Source organism: Lucilia sericata, unplaced genomic scaffold (assembly GCF_015586225.1).
Source record: "Lucilia sericata isolate MDLA Ls3-8-SP2 unplaced genomic scaffold, ASM1558622v1 Contig000232F_arrow, whole genome shotgun sequence".
In the NCBI taxonomy this organism is placed as follows: domain Eukaryota; kingdom Metazoa; phylum Arthropoda; class Insecta; order Diptera; family Calliphoridae; genus Lucilia; species Lucilia sericata.
In genome coordinates, this window is record NW_023994259.1 from 44,430 (window position 1) to 68,800 (window position 24,371).

A 24,371-nucleotide genomic window follows, 5' to 3' on the forward strand; every position below is an offset into this window, starting at 1 on the left:
ATTGACATATGAATTCAACACCAAAAGAATATTTTGCTCTGATGCGTTCTGCATAGGAACAAGTAGGAATAGCAACGTCTGGACTATAAGGCGGGAGAAGCAAAACTTCTTTCTTAATAGTTTTTAACAGGTAATAGATATGATGGTGTTTTCATGTCAGGCCGCATATTTTGGGTCTTGCTTACTTGAAACGAATCAGTTGCATTTGGTGCAAGATGTCGAAGTGCTTCACGTAAATGGTCCGTGCCGGTCCATGTGCAAGCACTTTCTTCAAGTACTCGAGCTAGCTAATCTCTGATCATTGCTGCCCCGTTACTTACAGAACGGATGGCCTCTGTTGAGGTGGCAACAGCACCTAAAACTTATTCGGTAGACCGGAACACGAATCCATTAAATAAGCCATTACTTGTAGAAGATCCATCACCATTCAACCCATTCGATACACTCATAGATAACAACTTCCGATTCACTCACTCTAGGTATACGGGCGGGTAAAATCCGTATACCCCTTCATTCATCCAGTATCATATACGCTTAACACCTACTCATACTAGAGACCTAGAGACGTATTCGTTAGACCGAACAGAGAACACACTGTGGTAAATTTGGTATGAACAGAGTAAAGAATACCTTTCATACAACACCATTCAACCCAGCACACTTCTCATTCATTCGACACGCTCATAGACAACAACAACATCCGACACACTCACTCTAGATATACGGGCGGGTAAGATCCGTATATCCCTACATTCATCCTGTATCATATACAGCTCCGAACTTATCCAAAATTATAGACTTTACCGTGCATCAGCGCTTTAACCTATATCCTCTTCCCTCGAATTTGAGTTTAAACCACAGCAACCACCAAATCATTCCAAGGAAAAACCGTGGATACATTTGATCGTTTTGAGAGCATTATCTGGGCGCCATGGATATTTCGGTTTGGTATCATCTCGATTGGTTAGCCGGGCTTAACATATGGTCATTTAAGCCTTGGGTTACCGTCGTGTTATCAGAGCAAAATAGCATTTAATCAATGAAAATTCGTCTGTAAAGGTCTATCGGCTTCAATTTGTACGGAGAGATAAATCCTGCTGATTGCAAATGTTTTGAAATTGCTGCTTGAGTAGCTCCGATAGATTTGGCAAGCTCTTATTGAGCATCACATCAAGTCTTATGGAGTAATGACTTTAATTCTTGGTTTCTATTGGCTGATCTGTGGGATCATTGTTTTAATTCTTCAAAGTCGCCACTACCTTATGACTTCTCCAATAGTTTCGAGCACACATTGTAAACCAATATGACACGATCCGTAAGAATGTTTCGTGGCCTTTGTAAAACATAGTGGTTTTCTATTTCGTCTATTCGTAAGTAATTCAAATTAGAAATCTATATCTCAATTGTTTTATAAAGTTATCTATCAACTGATTGCTTACCGATGGCCATAAGAATTGACGTAACATATACATTTTTGTGTTACTCAATGATAATTCTACAATTTACTCTTACCACCTACTTCTACAAAGTTTTTGTAACAACATTCTCAGACAAAATTACACATATACGCCAGCAATTGTTTAATAAAACTAAATTACTAACTTTTGATTTAACATACGTTGGCAACGTGGTCCAAATGCAATAGCTATATAATTATTATGCCAAGATATTCTTTAAGGGGTGGAATTAAATTGTATTCTTATCTTTAAGAATCTAGGTCAATTTTAAAAGCATTTCCTTTAGCAACAAAGTGTTAATAATTAACTCTATATCGCCTATATAAAGAAAATTGACATATGTATATGAAAATACGTATATAATTAAACTTATAAAAGTTTTTAAACTGGAGGGCGAAATTTTATAAAAATAAAAGGTTTAGAATTAATTAAAATGTTTACTTATTTAACAAAAAAGTTTTTAGAATCTCTAATGGTGTTTCAAATTAAAACAAGTTTAACGGCCACTAGCTTTATCTAGTGTTAAACAATTAATTAAAATGTTTAATAAAATGTTCTAAAAGTCTATTAAGTGTTAATAAAAATTGAGAAAATTGAAGTGAATAAAAACTAATCAATATAGTTAATTAACAACAACACTTAATATTTAACAGCTTTGTTTTATCAAAATTAAGTTTAATTTACTTTCACATGTATTCTAATTTTCACACACTAGCATAAACAAACCATATCGACGCCAAGTTTGTGCCTTAAGTCTTTTGTTTTCTTTAACCAGACATAACAACAAAATATATGTAAAATATTTCTACATGCTAGTTAAAGTTGTTTTGATAACAAAAAAAGAAAAACAAAACAAGGATTTTAACGATTCTTTGAAGTTTAAATTTTATATTTTCATATTCAAAAAACAAACAAAAAAAAAACTAAAACAGAAACAGAAACTGCATAAATATGTATGCACAACACATAAAAGGTGGCTTTTTATATTAAGAACCCATCATTAAGCCAAGCACGTTTTATCATAAATGTATTGTAGAATAAAGAAAATACATTATTTAATGTCAGTATGAAAAGCCACAATGAAGAATATTGTTAAAAAAAAAATACTGGAAAAAAATACAAAAATAACCAAGCGGATGTTTATACGTTTTTTTTCTGTATTTTAATTTTAGTGTGTGTGTGTAAATGATAATAGTCAACAAGATGGAAACTATTAATTTAACGGAAATGCATCATTGATTAAATAATAATAACAAAAAACCACAGAAATTTACAGATATTTTAACAATTTCTTTCTTTTATTTTATTACTTCAACACGTGCTTTTTCTGCTAGTTATTTGTTTAAACATTTAGTGGGTTGTTGTGTGAGTCATTAAACTTTTTTTTGGTGTTTTTTGTTTTTTTGGTTTTAGGTTAGTTATAATGATGTTGTTTTTATTTCGTAGGTTGTAAATTAATTAAATAATTTTGTCTTTGGTTTTATTTAACGCTTTAGGTGTTTTCTTGTGACAATTGACTTGTTTTTGTTTATTTATACATCATTAATGAATTCATTTATTTGAGTTTATTTTTTGTTTTCACTCAGCAAGCTTGAGCATTTGATTAGTTATTATGTAATAGTATTTCAACATGATTTCAAATAAATAGAAAAACGCATATGTAAAAAAATAATTAATATTTCTCGAAAAATTTTCTACCAAAAGGCAACTTATCGAAAATTTTCTATAAAAAGATAATTTAATGAGATTTTTCTATAATAAAAGAGAATTTAATGAGAATTTTCTATAAAAAGAGAATTTAACGAAAATTTTCTATTAAAAAAGAATTTAACGAGAAATTTTTATACAAAGAGAATTTAATGAAAAATTTCTATACAAAGAGAATTTAATGAAAAATTTCTATAAAAAGAGAATTTAATGAAAATTTTATATATAAATAAAATTTTATGAAAATTTTATATAAAAAGAAAATTTAATGAAAACTTTCTATAAAAAGAAAATTTAACGAAAATTTTCTATAAAAGGAAAATTTAACAAAAATTTTCTATAAAAAGAAGATTTAAAGAAAATTTTCTATAAAAGAAAATTTTACGAAAATTTTCTATATAAAATTTAACAAAAATTTTCTATAAATAGAAAATTTAACGAAAAATTTCTAAAAAAAAGTTATCGAAAATTTTGTATAAAAACAAAATTTAACGAAAATTTTCTATAAAAAGAGAATTTAACGAAAATTTTCTATAAAAAGAAAATTTATTGAAAATGATCTATAAAAAGAAAATTCATCGAAAATTTTCTATAAAAAGAAAATTCATCGAAAATTTTCTATAAAAAGAAAATTCATCGAAAATTTTCTATAAAAAGAAAATTCATCGAAAATTTTCTATAAAAAGAAAATTCATCGACAATTTTCTATAAAAAGAAAATTCATTGACAATTTTCTATAAAAAGAAAATTAATCGACAATTTTCTATAAAAAGAAAATTCATCGACAATTTTCTATAAAAAGAAAATTCATCGAAAATTTTCTATAAAAGAAAATTCATCAAAAATTTTTTACATAAAAAGAAAATTTATCGAAAATTTTTTACATAAAAACAAAATCGAGAATTTTCTATAAAAAAGAAAATTTATCAAAAATTTTCTATAAAAAAGAAAATTTATCGAAAATTTTCTATAAAAAAGAAAATTTATCGAAAATTTTCTATAAAAATGAAAATTTATCGAAAATTTTCTATAAGAAAATTTATCGAAAAATTTCTATAAAAAGAAAATTCATCGAAAATTTTCTGTAAAAAGAAAATTTATCGAACATTTTCTATCAAAAGAAAATTTATCGAAAATGTTCTATAAAAAAGAAAATTTATCGAAAATTTTCTATATAAAAAGAAAATTTATCGAAAATTTTTTATAAAAAAGAAAGTTTATCAAAAATTTTCTATAAAAAAAGAAAATTTATCGAAAATGTTCTATAAAAAAAGAAAATTTATTGAAAATTTTCTATAAAAAATGAAAATTTATTGAAAATTTTCTATAAAAAAGAAAATTTATCGAAAATTTTCTATAAGAAATGAAAATTTATCGAAAATTTTCTATAAGAAAAGAAAATGTATCGAAAAATTTCTATAAAAAAAGAAAATTTATCAAAAAATTTCTATTAAAAAAGAGAATTTATCAAAAATTTTCTATAAAATGAAGATTTATCAAAAATTTTCTATAAAATGAAGATTTATCAAAAATTTTCTATAAAATGAAGATTTATCGAAAATTTTCTATAAAAAGAAGATTTATCGAAAATTTTCTGTAAAAAGAGAAATTAAAGAAAATTTTCTATAAAAAAGAGAATTGAATGAAAATTTTACGAAAATTTTCTTTAAAAAAATTTAATTTTCGAATATTTTCTATAAATAGAGAATTTATCCCATAAAAAGAAAATTATCAAAAAAATTTTATAAAAAGAATTTGTAGAAATAATTCTATAATTTTTTTCAATTTTGTTTCTATTAAACAAACATTTCCTAAAAAATCAAGTTTCTTGCTTAAGTCTTTCGTTTTCTCGTTATAACTTATTGTACTTTAGCTCGTTTTACAATTGTAATTCAATAGCTATTTAAGTTTTTTTCATTATTTCTACAAGTCAATCACCTTTTATAATTATTTAATATTTTGTCATTATTTCTTTGTTGTTCAAAAAAGAACAATTATAAGGCGTATTTGGCCCACGTACAGTTATTATTAAACAACCAAAATTGGCAAATGAAGTATGTCATAAGTAGAAAGACAAACAGTTAAATTCTTTACAGAAAGGCAATTAAAAAATCATAGAAAATAATTAAAAAAGGAATAATAAAACGTATATTCTTAGTAAAGTTTATAATAAAAAATTACTAATAAATTTAAGCATGAATTTAATTTAAGAGGGTATCATGGTGTTATAGTTAAAGTTATTATGTCATTGTGATATTTCTGTTTTTTTTTTAGCAAAGAAAGGAATATAGGGTGTCTAATTTGATTGAACTTAAAATGAAACCTTTTCTGTATTTTTTATTTTGTTTCACACTTTAACGCTTATTTTTCATTGAAGATCTTTAATGAATAAAAAAATCTATATATAAAACGTACATTCATAAAATCATCATTATAGCTGAACGCTGTATTATTACACGTTTATTTCTAAGCTTATTAAAAAAATCTTTATTTTTTGTGAAAAATTCTCAAGAAATTGTATAACAAAAGCTAAAATATAACTTGCAAGGGGTAAACATTCATTTACCAAATCTTACACAAGCTGCCATTAAATTTTTTGAAGATTCTCAGGCTTGTTTTTTTATTATTATTTTTTTTTTTTTTTTGGTGTGAGTAAATGATAAATGTTAGTTTTGAAAATTGAATCATATGAATTCTTGGAATTTTTAAACAGATAAGGTACAATTTTTTCTGGGTATGATAATTTTGGTTTGTTTTTTCAAGGGTATTTGGCAGAAGTATTAAAAAAAATGAAGATTCTGAGAGACAAAGCAAACAAAAAATGTCATTTTGTTCTGATGAATGAATAAGTTTTGAAATGATATCAATGGCTTGAGTGGGGTTAAAATTTAGGCTCATTTAGTCCAAGGCTAACTTTTGATATATGTAACTGAAAAGAACAACCTTAAAGTTTTACTTATTTCCTTTCAGGAAATCTAACTTTTTCTTTTACAAACTAAACCAAACCAAGGAAATCCCAATAAAAATGCTAAACTACCTTGACAGAAAAACAAAAAACTTAAGACACTAATAAATACAAACAAATTTCACTATCTAATGAAATCACTTTTAAAACAATAATTTACTACAATTGTTTTATTCTATTACTTTTTATTACAGATGCCTCATCGACAATGGACACCACAATGCCACCACCACATATGATGATGGCAATGGAAACCACAATGTTACCGGATTCAAAGCAAGAAGATTCATCAACCACAACAACGAGTACAACAACGGAAACAAATAAATTAATTGAAACAACAAATGAAGGAGAAACTTCATTGCCAATGACAACAATTGAACCGATTATGACAACAGAGCCCACAACAACACCTACTATACTCAATGAGCAACACCACAACAACAACCACATGTTGATGATGAATGAAATGATGATGAATGAACATCATGATCATGAACATAAACCACAAGAAGAGCAACAACATGCTGATGAACATCATCATAATACAAATGAAGAGGATCATATACAAAGGATAAATGAACAACATGAACATGAGCATCATGATCATCCTAATCATGAGCATGAACATTACGATCATCATCAACACCTGTTGACATCTACTACTACCACTGAGAAATTCAATGAAATTGAACCTCAAACTGAAGAGCACATCAATCAAATTTCTGCCGAAGTTGAAGATGATGTTAAAGACTTGAATAATTTTAGACATCCCGCTACCCTAATCACAGCTAGTCAAAGTGAAGAATCACTTAATAGAGAAAAAGACATTTCGAAAACATTGGAAGAGCATGAAGATCCCTATCATGCTCATATATTGTCGGAGAATCATGATCGTTTGGCCGAACATGAGGACTATCAAATGTTATCCAGTACTGAAGAATCCATGGATACATTAACAACAACAACAACTACACCAAAACCTTTGGAACATACACAAACTGATGAAAATGAATCAATTGCCAAACCCGCCATACTATTTAATGGCGTTATGCACAATGAAACCACAGAGGGTAGGGCTAGAGCCATCAACATGAATGACGATGATGATGATGACGAAGAGCAAGAAAGTATTTTAACTACATCAACCACAGTGGCCACACCTGTGGGACCAGTAATTAGCATTACTGAAGGACATCAAATGACTGAACACAATCATGAACACCCACATGATCATAGTACACACGATCACACCGTACATGATCATAGCACCCACGATCACACCACCACACATGAGCATAACCATACTACTAACGATATGGCCGAACATGATGAGCAGCAACAACAGCACATGACCTCTTCTAGCACCACAGAAAAGTCTCATGATATGCCAGCTGTTTATGTTTTCAATGGCGAGGGTCGCTCCGTTGACTCTTCCATATCAGCCGAAGATGAAGATAACTTAAATTATCATTATAATTTTGTGACAACACAACGAGCCCACGACAATCATGAGCAAAAAACTTCACCATTCAAAGACTTAAGCGATGTCAGTATGGACGACGACGAAGAAGAGGCCAAAACACATGAACATTTACATGAACACAATGGTCATAATCAACATTTTGCTATACATGAAAATACCAAAGAGGAGATGACCACTACCAGTAAGCCGAATGAAAATAATGCCACTACAAACCCTGATGAGGAGCCACAAATGAAAATAACTGAAATTACAGCAGCCGGTGATACAATGCATCGTGAATGTATGGCAGATGGCAAAAGTTATAAGGTAAGTTTTCCATTTGTGTTTAAGATAGGAGGGAGAGAGAGGGAGGGGTGAATAAAAACGTTAACGATTTGTAATTAAATAACATCTGAATTGACCCTGTAGTTGTCGTTTGTTATTAGTTTATAATAGAGGTTTTTTTTCAAAGAATGTTTATTAAGTGAACATGATCAGTTAAAAAACAATAATTTAATATTTAAATAATTTTGTTTTAAGAAAATGGGAAAAGATGTGTAAAATCTTGAAAATCAATTAATTTTATTAAATTGTTTAAAATAAACATAAACAATAGATAAATGCAGCTTGATAATGTCAATTCTAAAAAGAGAAATAACCTTTAGGAGAAGGCAACATACAACATTCCAAACAAATAAAGTTTTATCTAAAGTCTGGGCTATAGTTTAGACAGGACTACAGTTTGGTACATAGTATTGACTATTATTTAGACCATAGTCTCCAGTTAAGTCTATAGTGTCGACTATAATTTATACTAGATTCTATAAAGTTTCGTCTATGGTCTCAGCTAGACTATAGTCTATAGTCTCAAGTATAGTTTAGTTGATAGACTTGACTACAGTTCAGGCTATATAATTGACTACAGTCTCGACTATAATTTATTCAATTGTCTAGACTATAGTGTGATCTACAGTGTCGACTAAGTTTAGTGCATAGTCTTGATTATAGTTTAGTCCACAGTCTCGCCTAGTTTGAGATGATTTAATCTTTAGACTTGACAATTTGTTGTCTACAATCTCGACTATAGTTTAGCTTAGTCTATAGTTTAGATTAAGTTTAGTTTACAGTCTCGTTTTTAGTTCAGCCTATAGTCTCGTCTACTATTTGTCTATAACATCAACTATAGTTTAGTGCATAATCTCGACTATAGATTAGTCCATAGTCTCGACTATAGTTACTCTATAGTTTCGACTAAGTTTAATGCATAGTCTCGATTATAGTTTATTCGATAGTTTGATAGTTTGCTTTTTAAATTGTAGTCTCGACTGTAGTCTACAACCTCGACTATAGTTCAGTTTAGTCCATAGTTCAGATTAAGTTTAGTCTACACTCTCGTTTTTAGTTCAGCCTACCGTCTCGTCTACTTTTTTGTCTATAGCATCAACTATATATAGTTTAGTGCATAGTCTCGACTATAGTTACTCTATAGTTTTGTCTATAGTTGGAACAATTTGATCTTTAGACTTGATCATAGTTCAGTCTATAGCCTCTACTGCTTTTTAGTATGTATTCTCGACTGTAGTCTACAATGTCGACTATAGTTTAGTTTAGATTAATTTTAGTCTACAGTCTCGTTTTAGCTCAGTCTATAGTATCGTCTACTTTTTGTCTATAGCATCAACTATAGTTTCATCTATAGTTTAGTCTATAGTCACTACAATAGTTTAGTAATAGTCTCGGCAATAGGTTGGTCTTTAGTCTGGAATATAGTTATGACTATAGTACACTACATGTTGATCTATAGTTTAAACTCTAGTTTAGTCTAAAGTATACAGTATAGTTTGCCCTACATGTCAGTCTATACCCTGGCTTTAGTCTCTTTACAATAGTCTAAAGTCTATACTATAGTTTTCTTTATACTGCCGACTATGGTTATGTCTACAGTTCAGTTAATACTTTCTACTACTGTATCGACTATAGTTTAGTCCAAAGTATCTACTATCCCTTAGTTTATAGTCTTGTTATAGTTCGAACAATAATATTTGACATGTGTTACTTCCTTTTCTATACTTGTCTAATCATTTCAAGGATTTTATTTTCCTGTTTAATGTAACATATCATATTTAGTATTTCACAATATAAGAAAAACATAATCCACAGACAAAAATAAATCAACATTTTGATGTTACTTGTCATGAGACAAAACGCCTTTAGAGAAATTTTCTTTAATTTTAACTCAAACATATTTTCAAATTTCAAACAACTAAAATAAAACTTTGACTACTAAATAAAATAAAAACCATTTTCCTGCACATGAAATATAGACATTAAAAAATAAAGAAAATAAAACCAAAAAACTACATACATACTACATACATATATGTACATAAATTACCTGATTATCATTACATTTGCTTTAGTTTTAAAGTCATTGTCCGCATTAAATACAACACACTTTGATTTTACGCCATTCATAAAGCAGACAGACATATTTTTTTCAACACTTTTTTCTATATATTTTTTCTTGCACACAACGCAGCACATATTATCTAAAAATATATATAAATAAATATAAAATTAAAGAAAATAATACAACAAAATCATGTTTAAAAAAAAATACACAAAAAACTGGATCAACTAGGAAATGTTTTTTGATCTTTTGGAAGCAATATAAAATATAAATAAAATAAAAATTAAAATAAAAACATGAAACCGAAAGACATATATTACCAAAAAGAAATACCAGTATGTATACAAAAATTTGCCATAATCACCATAAAACTATACATTTTTTATGCAAAAATCTATTTCAAAAATCAATGTATATAAAAAGAAACAATAACTAGTTTTCCTTATAGTGGAAAAATGCTAATACAGGAAAGCCATAAAAAATAACACCAAAAAGGAAATTACTAAAAAAATACAAGTGTTATGCCAAAAAATTAAAGTAAAATAAATCAAAATGTTCAAAGAAAAGTAATCAAAAGGAAGAGTGAGATATTTGACGATTACAGCTATACTAAAGTGTAGTTTTAGTCTTGAATTTAATTCAGTCTATGGTCTCGAGTATAGTTTATTCTATAGTTACGAGTGGAGTTTAGGCTATAGTTTGTCAATAGCTTGGTTCTAAGTTCCAGCTATAAAATAGCTAGCTTTGTCTAAAGTCTTGCCTACTAGATTATAGTCTTGTCTATAATCTAATATATAGTCTTAACTATAGTTTAGTCTATAGTCTCGACTATAGCTTTGTCTATAGTCTCAACTATAGTTTAGTCTATAGTCTCGACTATTGCTTCGCCTATAGTATCGTCTACAGCTTAGTCCATAGTCTCGACTATAATCTAGTCTATAGTCTCAACTATAGTTTAGTCTATAGTCTCGACTATAACTTTGTTTATAGTCTCAACTACAGTTTAGTGACTAAGCAGTAGTATCGTCTACATCTTAGCCTATAGTGTCGACTATAGCTTAGTCTATAATCTCGAATATAGCTTAGTCTATAGTCTCAACTATAGCTTAGTTATAGTCTACAATTTATAGTGTTCATTATATCTAAGTTATAGTCTCAACTACAATGTTGACTATAGCTTTGCCTATAGTCTCATCTGCAACATAGCATATAGTCTCGACGATAGCTTATTCTATATTCTCGACTGTAGCTTATTCGACCATTGCTTAGTCTATGATCTCGACTTTAGGTTAGGTGTAGACTCGATTTTAACATAGTTTCGATTATAGATAAGTCTATAGTCTCTGCTATAGCTTAGGCTATAATCTAGACAACAGCTTAGTGTTTACTCCCGACTATAGCTTAGCCTTGGCTTTGGCTTTTGTAGCCTACTATAGTTTAGTCTATAGTTTCGACTATAGCTTAGTCTACAATCTCGACTATAGCTTAGTCTATATTCTCAACTATAGTTTAGTCTATAGTCACGACTATAACTTTGTCTATGGCCTCAGCTATAGTTTAGTCTACAATCTTGACTATAGCTTAGTGACTAAGCTATAGTCTCGACTATTGCTTCGCCTATAGTATTGCCTGCAGTTTAGTCTATAAATTAGTCTATATAGACTATATAGTCTCAATAGCTTAGTTATAGTATATAATTTACAGTCCATAGTGTTCATTGTATCTAAGTTTATAGTCTCAACTATAACCTTGTATATAATACTGACTATAGCTTTGCATATTCTATCATCTCTATCTATCAGCTTATTCTATCATCTCGGCTATAGCTTATTCTATAATCTCGACTATAGCTTATTTTATAATCTCGACTATAGTCTTAACTATAGCTTGGTTATAGTCTCGACTTTTACTTAGTCTCTAGTTACTTCTATTACTTCGACTATAGCTTAGTCTTTACTCTCGACCATTGCGACATAGTCTATAGTTTCGATTACATATAAGTATATAGTCTCGGCAATAGCTTATTCTATAGCTTAGTGTATACTCTCGACTATAGCTTAGTCTATTGTCTCGACTTTGGCTTTTATATCCTACTATAGTTTAGTCTATAGTCTTGACTATAGCTTAGTCTATAATCTCGACTATAGTCTATAGTCTCGACTATAGCTTAGTCTATATTCTAAACTATAGTTTAGTCTATAGTCTCGACTATAACTTTCTCTATAGTCTCAACTATAGTTTAGTCTACAATCTCGACTATAACTTAGTGACTAAGCTATAGTCCCGACTATTGCTTCGCTATAGTATCGTCTACAGCTTAGTCTATAGTATCGACTATAGCTTAGTCTATAATCTCAATAGCTTCTTTATAGTCTATAATTTACAGTCTATAGTGTTCATTATATCTAAGTTTATAGTCTCAACTATAACCTTGTTTATAATACTTGGTTATAGTCTTGGTTATAGTCTCGACTTTTACTTAACCCCGACTATAGCTTAGTCTATACTCTCGACTATTGCTTAGTCTATGATCTCGACTTTGGAATAGTTATAGTCTCGATTTTAACATAGTCTATAGTTTTGATTACAGAGAAATCTATAGTCTCAACAATAGCTTAGTCTATAATCTCGACAATTGCTTAGTGAATACTCTCGACTATAGCTTAGTCTATAGGCTTACTTTATTTTCGGCATTCTCCGACAGCCGGTTCTACGTACCGGAATGACCCGAAATTTTTCGGCCAAGGGCTGCCATCCTCAGCAACAACTACAACTACAATTGCTTAGTGAATACTCTCGACTATAGCTTAGTCTATAGGCTCGACTTTGGCTTTTGTCGCCTACAGCTTAGTCTATGGTGTCGACTATAGACTTTAACTTACTCTATAGCTTCGATTACAGGTAAATCTATAGTCTTGCCCATAGCTTAGTCTACATTCTCGACTATAATCTACAGTATCGTATTTTGTATACTCTATAGTCTCAATTTTAACTAGCTTTTAGGTGTTGACTATAGCTTAGTCTATAGCCTCGACTATCTACTCTCGAATTAGCTTGTGCTATAGTCTCGAATCTAATTCAGACAGTTTCGATTTTAGAAAAGTCTATACAGTGGAATATATTTTCGTCAAATGTATTTCGACTAAAGATTGTCGATAGCATAAACTATACATAGCTTAGTTTTATATTTTAGTTAAGACGGACATAACTTAATTACAAACTTTTTAAATATCCCAAACAGTCTGGCAAAAAAAAAAACTGCAAACAAAAATTATATAAACAAACAATTTAGTTTTTGAAATCATTGATTGACTTCAATGAATTGTGTTTATATGACAAACATTTTATTAAAGATTTCATTTACTACTACATATTATGTAACTTGTGTATGTTTGTATATTTTAAGACGTACGTGACTAAAGTCTACAATAAATTGTAGCATAATTGTCTTAAAACATTTTCAAGCTTAAAAAAAGTGAAATGTTTTCAAAAAGAATATAAATTAGAGTGTTTTGATCTGTTAGTACTGCTATGAAATTTTCTAAAGATTTATACTTAAGCTATATTAGTTATTAAGGCTTGATTTGTTCTTTTGTGGGAATTTCTGTTTGCGACTTCAAGTTTGTGCAAATGTCTTGATATAAATCTATGCCAAGAATAATATTTAAAACTTAGAAATAATATTAGTTATATTTTTAGAAAACACATCAGGTCTTATTGTAACTGAATAATAAATTTTAAAGGGCATTACATTTAGATAATTAATATGTAAGAGAGTGTTTAGATTATTACAAAAGTTAATCGTAGAATAATAATAAGCTGTTAAAACTTTTATTGCGTAAAATAATAATCTAATTGAAATAAACAATAGACTAGCTCTTAAAAAATGTATACAATTTGGGAAATGTTTTAAATATGAAGTTTTAGTTCATCCAGTGTTCTGACGGGTTCAATTTCCTTTGCGATTTGATTTTAACTACACAGAGGGAAAAAGAAATACACACGCCTGGTACCAAATTGACACCAAAGAATTCATAATTGTTCAATACCTTCCGTTGTCAAAGTATATACATACGTACGACAACACTATGTAATGTTGACAACATTGCAAAAATTCGTTGTAGAAATCTAAATGTTATACACATCCGTTGTCTAAATGTTAACAAACGTGGTAAGCTCACTATTGACAAACAATCCGTTGCCAATAGTGAGCTTACCACGTTTGTTAACATTTAGACAACGGATGTGTATAAAATTTAGATTTTGACAACGAATTGTTGCAATATTGACAGCATTGCATTGTCATTACATTACATAGTGTTGTCGTACGTATGTATATACTTTGACAACGGATGTTATTGAAAAATTATAAACTCTTTGGTGTCAATTTGGTACCAAGCGTGAATATTTCCTTTTCTCACTGTGTAATAGAATAATTCAAGATTTTGATTCCGAAAAAATTTGGAACCTCCAAAAAACTGATTCTAACAGACAGAAAGACAAAGTTAAAATTCGTCAAAAATCATATGTTCTAAGAAATTAATTATTGTTTAAAATTCTGTAAAGTTCAATAAATTATTGACACAATTTCCTATAGTACTCTGAGTATTTCAGCAGTTATTATGCAAAGATGTCGACCTCTTCACACAGCCTTGACTTATCAACCAAAGACACCCTGGCTTCACATAAATAACTGATTTGTTTTTAAAATCCCAACTTTCCTATACTAACAACACCTTTCATCTGTTTTCTTTTAGCCAGCACCCATATTTACTTTGTTTTAACATTTCTTTAAAATTGTCTATCACTTTCATCATGTTTAATATTTAACTGCTCAGTAATTATAATTGCAATTAACATGCAAATATGAAAAGAAATAGGCATGTTTAAGAAAAAAATGTTCATTAAACGTTTTGTTTTTTTTTCACTTTAGCCAAAACAAATAAAAGAAACTTACAAAAAAAGTGAAACACATCTTGCTGACCAAAAAAAGTAAATACAAATTTGCATTTATATATGTGTTGCTTACTTTTTCCACAAAAAAAAAAAAAATAAGCAAAAAATGTGTAATAAATACTTTCACTTTCAATATGAGTCTTACGTTGATTTACTTGACGAAAACAAAAAAAAAAAATAAAATAATAAAAACTAAAAATTGCTTTAAGTAATTTTTCTTTTTAAAACTTAAAGCCAACTCATGCCACACGTGCTTTTTGTTGTTGTTCATGCCACTACTGCTGCTGATATTGGTGCAAAATACATATTATGGTATTGTGTGTACGGAGTACATTTACCTGTATAGACATGTAGATACAACATGTTACCTTAAATTTTTTTTCGTCTGAGCTAAAACGCTTTAAAGCCAAAAGTAGTAAAATTAATCAAAACTTTACTCAATGACCAACTACTTGTTAAAGAGTTTTTTTGTGTAACTTTAATTACATTATTGCATGTTGTTTAAAAGTTTAGGTGGTTATTAGATTAAAGTTAATTAAAAACACTGTATTTGTAACAAATAGAATTATAACAAATTTAAAAAAATTTACACATAAAGAGTATGTGGCCTGGAAATTAAAGCACATACATACATATATTGTAAAGTAGACGACCTTTGATAATTAAAGATAATGTTGTAATATATGGTAGTAATGAATTATTATCCCCTTGGCCTTAAATGTAAACACCTAACTAGTGTTAATGAATTGTCATTAATGTTTGTAATAAATAATTGGAGTTTTTTTAGATACAAAAAAAAATTGTGGTTAAAGTTCTGAGAAAACGAAAGACATAAGACACAAACTTCAGGTTAATAAATACTAGGGGGTCCAGCTTTTCTAAAAGGTACATCCTAGTAGAACCAAAAATCGTGATCTTCAAAGTTTTATTGAAATACCTTTTTTCAAAAAAATATAAAAATATTTCTAGTGCTCAAACAATGCCAAATTTGATATCAAAAAGAACAAAAAGATATATATATATATATATATATATATATATATATATATATATATATATATATATATATATATATATATAGAAAGATAGGTAGATAGATAGATAGATAGATAGATAGATAGATAGATAGATATATAGATAGATAGAGATAGATAGATAGATAGATAGATAGATAGATAGATAGAGAGATAGATAGATAGATAGATAGATAGATAGATAGATAGATAGATAGATAGATAGATAGATGATAGATAGATAGATAGATAGATAGATAGATAGATAGATAGATAGATAGATAGATAGATAGATAGATAGATAGATAGATAGATAGATAGATAGATAGATAGATAGATAGATAGATAGATAGATAGATAGATAGATAGATAGATAGATAGATAGATAGATAGATAGATAGATAGATAGATAGATAGATAGATAGATAGATAGATAGATAGATAGATAGATAGATAGATAGATAGATAGATAGATAGATAGATAGATAGATAGATAGATAGATAGATAGTTTTTTAGTTAGTAGTTAGTCAGTTAGTCAGTCAGCCAGGCCAGCCCAGTCACTCAGTTAGTTAGTTAGTCAGTTAGTTATTTAGTTAGTTAGTTAGTTAGTTAGCTAGTTAGTTAGTAGTTAGTTAGTTAGTTAGTTAGTTAGTTAGTTAGTAGTTAGTTAGTTAGTTAGTTAGTTAGTTAGTTAGTTAGTTAGTTAGTTAGTTAGTAGTTAGTTAGTTAGTAGTTAGTTAGTAGTTAGTTAGTTAGTTAGTTAGTAGTTAGTTAGTTAGTTAGTTAGTTAGTAGTTAGTTAGTTAGTTAGTTAGTAGTTAGTTAGTTAGTTAGTTAGTTAGGTAGTTAGTTAGTTAGTTAGTTAGTTAGTTAGTTAGTTAGTTAGTAGTTAGTAGTTAGTTAGTAGTTAGTTAGTTAGTTAGTTAGTAGTAGTAGTTAGTTAGTTAGTTAGTTAGTTAGTTAGTTAGTTAGTTAGTAGTTAGTAGTTAGTTAGTTAGTTAGTTAGTTAGTTAGTTAGTTAGTTAGTAGTTAGTTAGTTAGTTAGTAGTTAGTTAGTTAGTTAGTTAGTTAGTTGTTCGTTGCGTTCGTTTCGTTCGTCTTTCGTTCGTTCGTTTCGTTTCGTTCGTTCGTTCGTTCGTTCGTTCTGTTCGTTCGTTCGTTGCGTTCGTTCGTTCGTTCTTTAGTTCGTTTGTTTCGTTAGTTCGTTCTTTCGTTCGTTCGTTCGTTCGTTTTAGTTTCGTTCGTTCGTTCGATTCGTTAGTTTCGTTCTTAGTTCGTGCCGTTCCGTTTGTTTTTCTTAGTTCGTTTCGTTGTTTCGTTCGTTTGTTCGTTCGTTCGTTAGTTCGTTCGTTTCGTTCGTTGTTCGTTTCGTTCGTTTTATTCTGCCTCCGGCTGCCCTCTGCTGCTCTGCCAAACACCCGGCATTAACTTTGCCCATTGTTCTGCTTATTTAACCCTTTAACCATATTAATATATATAAAAGTAATTTAATTACCTATTTTTATACCTTTTACTTTTACTTCCTCAAAACTTAATTGTTTTTAAATAGTTAATAATTGTCTAAATCTGTCGCTTTAAAGACAGATAAACAAAAAATCTCATAATAAAAGCAAACATCTTAAAAAATTATCAATTATTGTTTTAAAAGAAGGTCTCCAAAACTTTAAATTATTCATACTTAATTTAACATACTTTTTAAATTATTACTTTTTTCGTAACAAAATTTGTTCCCTAAAAACTTTGTTTCTCTATTTGTAACTAACTTAAGCAGATCATGAACAATAGACAAACCCAAACAAATAGCAAGAAACCAACACTAATATTTGTTAAACAATACTATTTTAATGACACCCCATACATTTAGTAGACCGGTTATAAGATCTGTTGTTTTTTTTTTTTTTGGTTTTGAATTGAAAGTCTAAAACTATTTGGCTAAAAGCAAAAAAACTTTGTTAGTGATTTTAGTAGATATTTGTTGTTTTATTATGATGAAAACCCGGTTGCAAAAACTTACAAGAAAAAAAAACACACAAATAAAAGTGGAACGAAAAAGCCGCATTATGTTTAACAATAAAACCAACAACAAATGAAAAATAATAATAATGAAAAAAAAAATACAAACGTTAATAAAATAGAAGCAGGCCAATGAAATCTTAAAAGAAATAATACACAATTTTAAACAAACATACATTTGTATGTATATAAAACTTAGTTAGAGTTTAAGACAAAAACACTTGCATTTTACAGTTTGAAATAAAATCAGACGACCGTATGAAATAGCAACAACAAAATAACAAAGCTACTGCACATATAATATAGTGCATAATATTTTTAAATAATAATAATAATAATAAAAAGTTAAATAAAAAACTAAAATTATAACATTCACAAAATATACTTCACATTCATAGTTAAATATGAAAAAATAGCATTCACTTTTTTTTATTACCAAATATGAATTTTTGTTGGTTTTATACACATACATACATACTATTTATATTACCGTCATAAACAACAACATCTTATAATAAAATCATATTAATTTCTTTTAAATTATATTTACGTAATTTATTAATTATATTTTTTTATTAAATAGAAAAAAAACAATTAAATATTTCTTCTAAAGCTAATCATGACTCAAATGTTTCTTATTAAAACAAAAGACTTAAGATGCATACTTGTTGATATAACAGTTCAAACAGCTAGAGCAAAGTATTTTTTTATTTAATTTCTTAATTAATTGTTTACATATAAGGAAATGTATTAAAAACAATTATATTAATACCAGTTATAAAATAAATATATAAATACTGGCGTCAATTCTCGGATGTGTGTTTATGCATAAATATAACTAAACAAGTTACTTTTTAAAGCCATTTAAATGTATATTCTTAGAACAACGTGAATGTTTTAAAAGATTAGATTTAAACAAAACGTATTTGGAAAATATATTTTGTTATATATAGGAGTGGTTTAGTTTTATAGAAAATTTGGTAACAATATTGTAGCTGTTTAAAAAGCTAGTGTCAAGTGTTATAGAAAAGAAAAGGGAAAAATATTTAAATAGATTATTTGACAGCTAAACGTATTAAGCACTTTAGATAAGAATATCATATCAATTTCCTTTTAAAGTTTTGGAAAACCGACAGATTCTTTCTTAAAAAATATTAATCTAGTTTTGAAAACAGAATATTAAAACAAAGAAACAAATTTATAAAAATGGGGAATTTAAACAAATTTTCTATAAATAGAGAATTAATCTAAAATATTCTATAGAGAAACTTATAAAGAATTTACAAATTTATGGAAACATTGTTCATAATCTGTATTTTTTTTAATCTGGTAACTTTTTCTATAGAAAAATTTTCTAAAAATCTTTATTCTATAAAATTGTTGCTCAGAATCTAACAACTTTTTCTATGGAAAAGTTGCTCAAAAACTGAAAAGTTTTCTTATATAAAATTGGTGGAAATTGACAACTTTATCTGCAGAAAAATTGCTCAGAATCTGCCAACTTTTTTTATAGAAAAAATTTCTTCGAATTTGTCAACTTTTCTAAACAGAAGTTGCTCAGCATCTGATCACTTTTTCTAAAGAAAATTTGCTCAGAGTCCGACAAGTTTTACTATGCTCAAAATCTGACAACTTTTTCTATGGAAAAGTTGATCAACATCTGAAAACTTTTTCTGTAGAAAAGTTGCTCAGAATCTGACAACTTTTTCTGTAGAAAAGTTGCTCAAAATCTGACAACTTTTTCTATAGAAAAGTTGCACAGGATCTTACGACTTTTTCTGTAGAAAAGTTGCCCAGAATCTGACGACTATTTCTGTACAATATTTGCTCAGAATCTGACAACTTTTTCTATAGAAAAGCTGTTCAGCATCTGAATCTGTAGAAAAGTTGCTCAGAATCTGACAACTTTTTCCATAGAAAAGTTGCTCAGAATCTGACAATTTTTCGGTAGAAAAGTTGCTCAGAATCTGACAAATTTTTTTATAGAAAAGCTGCTCAGATTCTGACAAAAGTTGCTCAGAATCTGTCAACTTTTTCTATAGGAAAGCTGCTCAGAATCTGAATCTGTAGAAAAGTTGCTCAAATCTGACAACTTTTTAAGTACAAAAGTTACTCAGAATCTGAATCTGTAGAAAAGTTGCTCAGAATCTGACAACTTTTCCGTAGAAAAGTTGCTCAGAATCTGACAACTTTTTATGTACAAAAGTTGCTCAGAATCTGATAAATTTTTCTATAGAAAGCTGCTCAGATTCTGATAAATTTTTCTATAGAAAAGCTGCTCAGATTCTGACAACTTTTTCCGTAGAAAAGTTGCTCAGAATCTGACTTTTTCTATAGAAAAGCTGCTCAGAATCTGAATCTGTAGAAAAGTTGCTCAGAATCTGACAACTTTTCCGTAGAAAAGTTGCTCAGAATCTGACAACTTTTCCGTAGAAAAGTTGCTCAGAATCTGACAACTTTTTATGTACAAAAGTTGCTCAGAATCTGATAAATTTTTCTATAGAAAGCTGCTCAGATTCTGATAAATTTTTCTATAGAAAAGTTGCTCAGAATCTGACAACTTTTCCGTAGAAAAGTTGCTCAGAATCTGACAACTTTTTATGTACAAAAGTTGCTCAGAATCTGATAAATTTCTCTATAGAAAGCTGCTCAGATTCTGATAAATTTTTCTATAGAAAAGCTGCTCAGATTCTGACAACTTTTTCCGTAGAAAAGTTGCTCAGAATCTGATAAATTTTTCTATAGAAAAGCTGCTCAGATTCTGACAAAAGTTGCTCAGAATCTGACAACTTTTTCTATAGAAAAGCTGCTCAGAATCTGAATCTGTAGAAAAATTGCTCAGAATCTGACAACTTTTTATGTACAAAAGTTGAATCTGAATCTGTAGGAAAGTTGCTCAGATTCTGACAACTTTTTCCATAGAAAAGTTGCTCAGAATATGTCAATTTTTCCGTAGAAAAGTTGCTCTGGATCTGATAAATTTTTCTATAGAAAAGCTGCTCAGATTCTGACAACTTTTTCTATAGAAAAGCTGCTGAGAATCTGAAAACTTTTTCCATAGAAAAGTTCCTCAGATTCTGACTTTTTCTATAGAAAAGCTGCTCTAAATCTGGCAACTTTTTCTATAGAAAAACTGATCAGAATCTGGCTTTCTCTATATTAAGACCTTTGTTTATTGAGTCATATTAAATGATTTATTAAATATTTATTGCAAAATTATACACACTGGTAATACTAGTAAAACCTACTAATAGTAATTAACCTTTTTTTGCAAATAATTATAGTTTCGCAAATGTGAAGAAAAAAAAACAGACTAATGAGTTTCAAATGATCTCAAATTAAGACACTAAATTTGGTGTTAAACAAATTTAGTCAATTTAGTAAGCATTATTTATATTTTTTTTTTTTTTTTTTGCAATATTTTATGGCTGGTTAAGAAAGTTTACTTTAATTTAAGTTAATAAATACACCAAAGAATAGAATTACTAGAAAATTTATGCTCTAAAAACTTAGCTATACAATTATTTTAAAGTAATTTACTTAAAAATCATGACTCCAGAGGCATGTTAGAATGAATGAAAGAATGAATAATTTTTTTTTCTTTTTGTTGCAAATTATATTAAATTTCTAAAATATGTTTTCAAAAGAAAACCACGAAAATAAGTAACAAATTTAATTGATTTTGTTTTTCTTTTTCTAACGATTTCATTTTAGAATGGTGAAAATATGGAACGTGGCTGTGATGAACGTTGTACTTGTAATCGTGGCGAATGGATTTGTTCACCCCGTTGTATGGGTAAAACATTTAAACGTGGCACTATGCAAATGTCTTTGGAAAATGAGCAGACAAATTGTCGTGAAATTGCCGTAGAAGATGATGAGTGCTGTAGCATGATGGAATGTGTCACAGCCGAGGAATCATTTTTGCCTACGCAATCAACAGCTGAATCAATGAATGGTAAGTGTAAAGGGAAATTAATATGTTTGTTTGTTTGTTTTTTTTTTAACGCAAAAAAGGTAAAGTATTGTTAGTTATTATATAGAGTAACATAGTAAACAAAAGCAAACAATTTGCTAATACTTCCTTATAAATTTAGTTTTAAGTTATATATATATTAGTTCATTTTTTAGTGGGGATATTTGTCATACATATTTCTATATCATATTTAGCTTATAATCATTGCTTTTTGTTATTATGTCTTTGGTTGTATCAAATGTTAATCTCGTTTTTAATTTCATTTCATATTCATTCAAACAAAAAAAACACACAACACACAAACTGCCATCCAAATTATAAAATTTCAAACAAACAAAAAAAAATTGAAAAAAAAAATACAGCTTCAACACATAAAACACGTCTTGATTGTCATTATAATGGTGGTATTTATAAATTCCGTGAACGTTTGGAAATTGGCTGTGAACAGATTTGTCACTGTGATGAAGGAGGCATAATGAATTGTAAACCCAGATGTCCTGAACGTAATCACACACGTCTGGACAAGTGTGTATTTGTTAAGGATCCCAAAGATGTGTGTTGTCAGTTGGAATTGTGTGATGTTACTTTGGATGATCACGAACAAACACCTTCCCCTCCCACGGCTCATAATTCTATAGGTGATGATGGTTATGGTTTTCAAGAGGGTCGTGATGTTGATGGCGCTGTTTCGGACGCTGTTTGTGAATATAAGGGTCAAATGTATACCGATGGCAAACAATTCCATGATGGTTGTGAACAATTGTGTATATGTACACGAGAGGGTGTTCATTGTGCTAAACTACAGTGTCCCTCAACATTTGGTTTGGATGTCTTGAATCCTCACTGTTTGAAATGGGAACCAGAGCCGGCAAATTTCAAACCAGAAGCTCCCAACTGTTGTCCCGATAGCATGCGTTGCATGGACAATGGTACTTGTACCTATAGGGGACAAGAATTTGAAAATTGGTCTCAAATACCCACTAATCTAACAGGTAAGACCGTCCTAACTTTAACATTTATCATTATAACCCACACCAAAAAAAAAAAAAAAAAACAACACCTATTAACTCTCTCTTCCCCCCTTTCATTCCTCATACACATTGTTTTGCCTCATTGTGCATTTATTAGGCTGTGAACAACATTGTTATTGTGAAAATGGCAAAGTAGAATGCCGTCCTGCTTGTCCTCCGGTTTTGGCTCTACCACCAGCCGATTTGGGCTGTCACATCTCTCAGGCCCGTCTAGTACCCATACCCGATGATGAATGTTGCAAACATTGGTCTTGTACTGCTTTCGAAACCGGCAGACCCTACAATGGCCAAGACAACGAAAGCAAAGAGAAGGAAGAAGAGGATGAGGAAGAAATATCGGCTGAACACCAGGGCCATAATGGTAAATATGATGCATTGGTTTTACTTAACGTTGTATTTTACGTTGCATGTACTTGTGTGAAAAGCTTTTTTTGCCTTTGTTTCTTTTTGAATGTGAAACATGCAAATAAGTAAATATCACTAATATGGGTCCAAGGAGGTTAAACAACCGGCTTAGTTTGCTTGTGGTTTTTTTGTAGAATTTATATTGAATATTAAATATTTTTTTTGCTATATAAATATATATTTATTTGGAAAAGGAAGGTTTTGAATTAAATAATATTATGGAAACAAGGCGACATTAATTCATGATACCCCTGAGGCTTAAATACCACAAACTGACTAAACTGTTACGTTTTCATACAGAAAAATTGCTCAAGTTACATCTGACTTTTTATAAACTTTTTCACAGAAAAGTTGCTCAAAAACTGTCAACTGTTTCTAGCAATGTGGTCTAGTAACTGACAAATTTTTGTATAGAAATGTTGCTCAAAAAAAGTTTAACTTTTTCTACAGAAAAGTTGTACAGAATCTGGCAACTTTTTCTATAAAAAATGTGTCAGAAACTAAGAACTTTCCCTATAGAAAAGTTGGTCAGAAACTAATAACTTTTCCAATAAAAAAGTAGCTCAAAAACTGAAAACTTTTTCAATAGAAAAGTTGCTTAGAAACTGAAAATTTTTCTATAGAAAAGTTGCTCATAAACTAAAAACTTTTTCTACGGAAAGTTGGTCAGAATCTGACAACGTTTCATATAGAAAAGTTGTAAGAAACTGACAACATTTTCTATAGAAACAATTTTTGGAAACTGACTACCTTTTTATAAAAAAGTTGCTCAGAATTTAACTGTTTTTCATAAAAAAAGTTGCTCAGAAATTGACAATGTTTTTTTATAGAAACGTTGCTCAGAATTTATCTACATAAAAGGTGTTCAGAATCTGAAATATTTTTCTATTGAAAAGTTGCTCAGAATCCGACAACTTTTGCTATAGAAAAGTTGCTTAGACTCAGTCAACTCTTTCTGTAGACAAGTTGCTCA

At 29.0% G+C, this 24,371-nt stretch overlaps 2 protein-coding genes across 5 annotated transcripts in view; one reads left to right on the forward strand and one right to left on the reverse strand.

The window, feature by feature from the left end:
- The window catches only part of LOC119602438 (protein SHQ1 homolog), a 64,374-nt gene that overhangs the window by 28,547 nt on the left and 11,456 nt on the right, over positions 1–24,371 (reverse strand). The window contains exon 6 of one of the 2 annotated variants that reach the window (XM_037953960.1): positions 10,094–10,143. The exons of the other annotated variant lie outside the window; for it this stretch is intronic. Within the exon in view, the coding sequence (XP_037809888.1) occupies positions 10,140–10,143 (4 nt within the window). The 3' untranslated portion in view covers positions 10,094–10,139. Of the gene's footprint in view, positions 1–10,093; positions 10,144–24,371 lie in introns of those variants that run through there. 2 annotated transcript variants of the gene reach the window in all.
- The window catches only part of LOC119602437 (putative epidermal cell surface receptor), a 58,580-nt gene that overhangs the window by 28,303 nt on the left and 5,906 nt on the right, over positions 1–24,371 (forward strand). For all 3 annotated transcript variants that reach the window (XM_037953955.1, XM_037953957.1, XM_037953956.1), the window contains exons 3-6: positions 6,324–7,921; positions 21,701–21,944; positions 22,325–22,954; positions 23,091–23,354. In XM_037953955.1, coding sequence (XP_037809883.1) covers positions 6,324–7,921; positions 21,701–21,944; positions 22,325–22,954; positions 23,091–23,354 — 2,736 coding nt within the window. The remainder of the gene's footprint in view (positions 1–6,323; positions 7,922–21,700; positions 21,945–22,324; positions 22,955–23,090; positions 23,355–24,371) is intronic.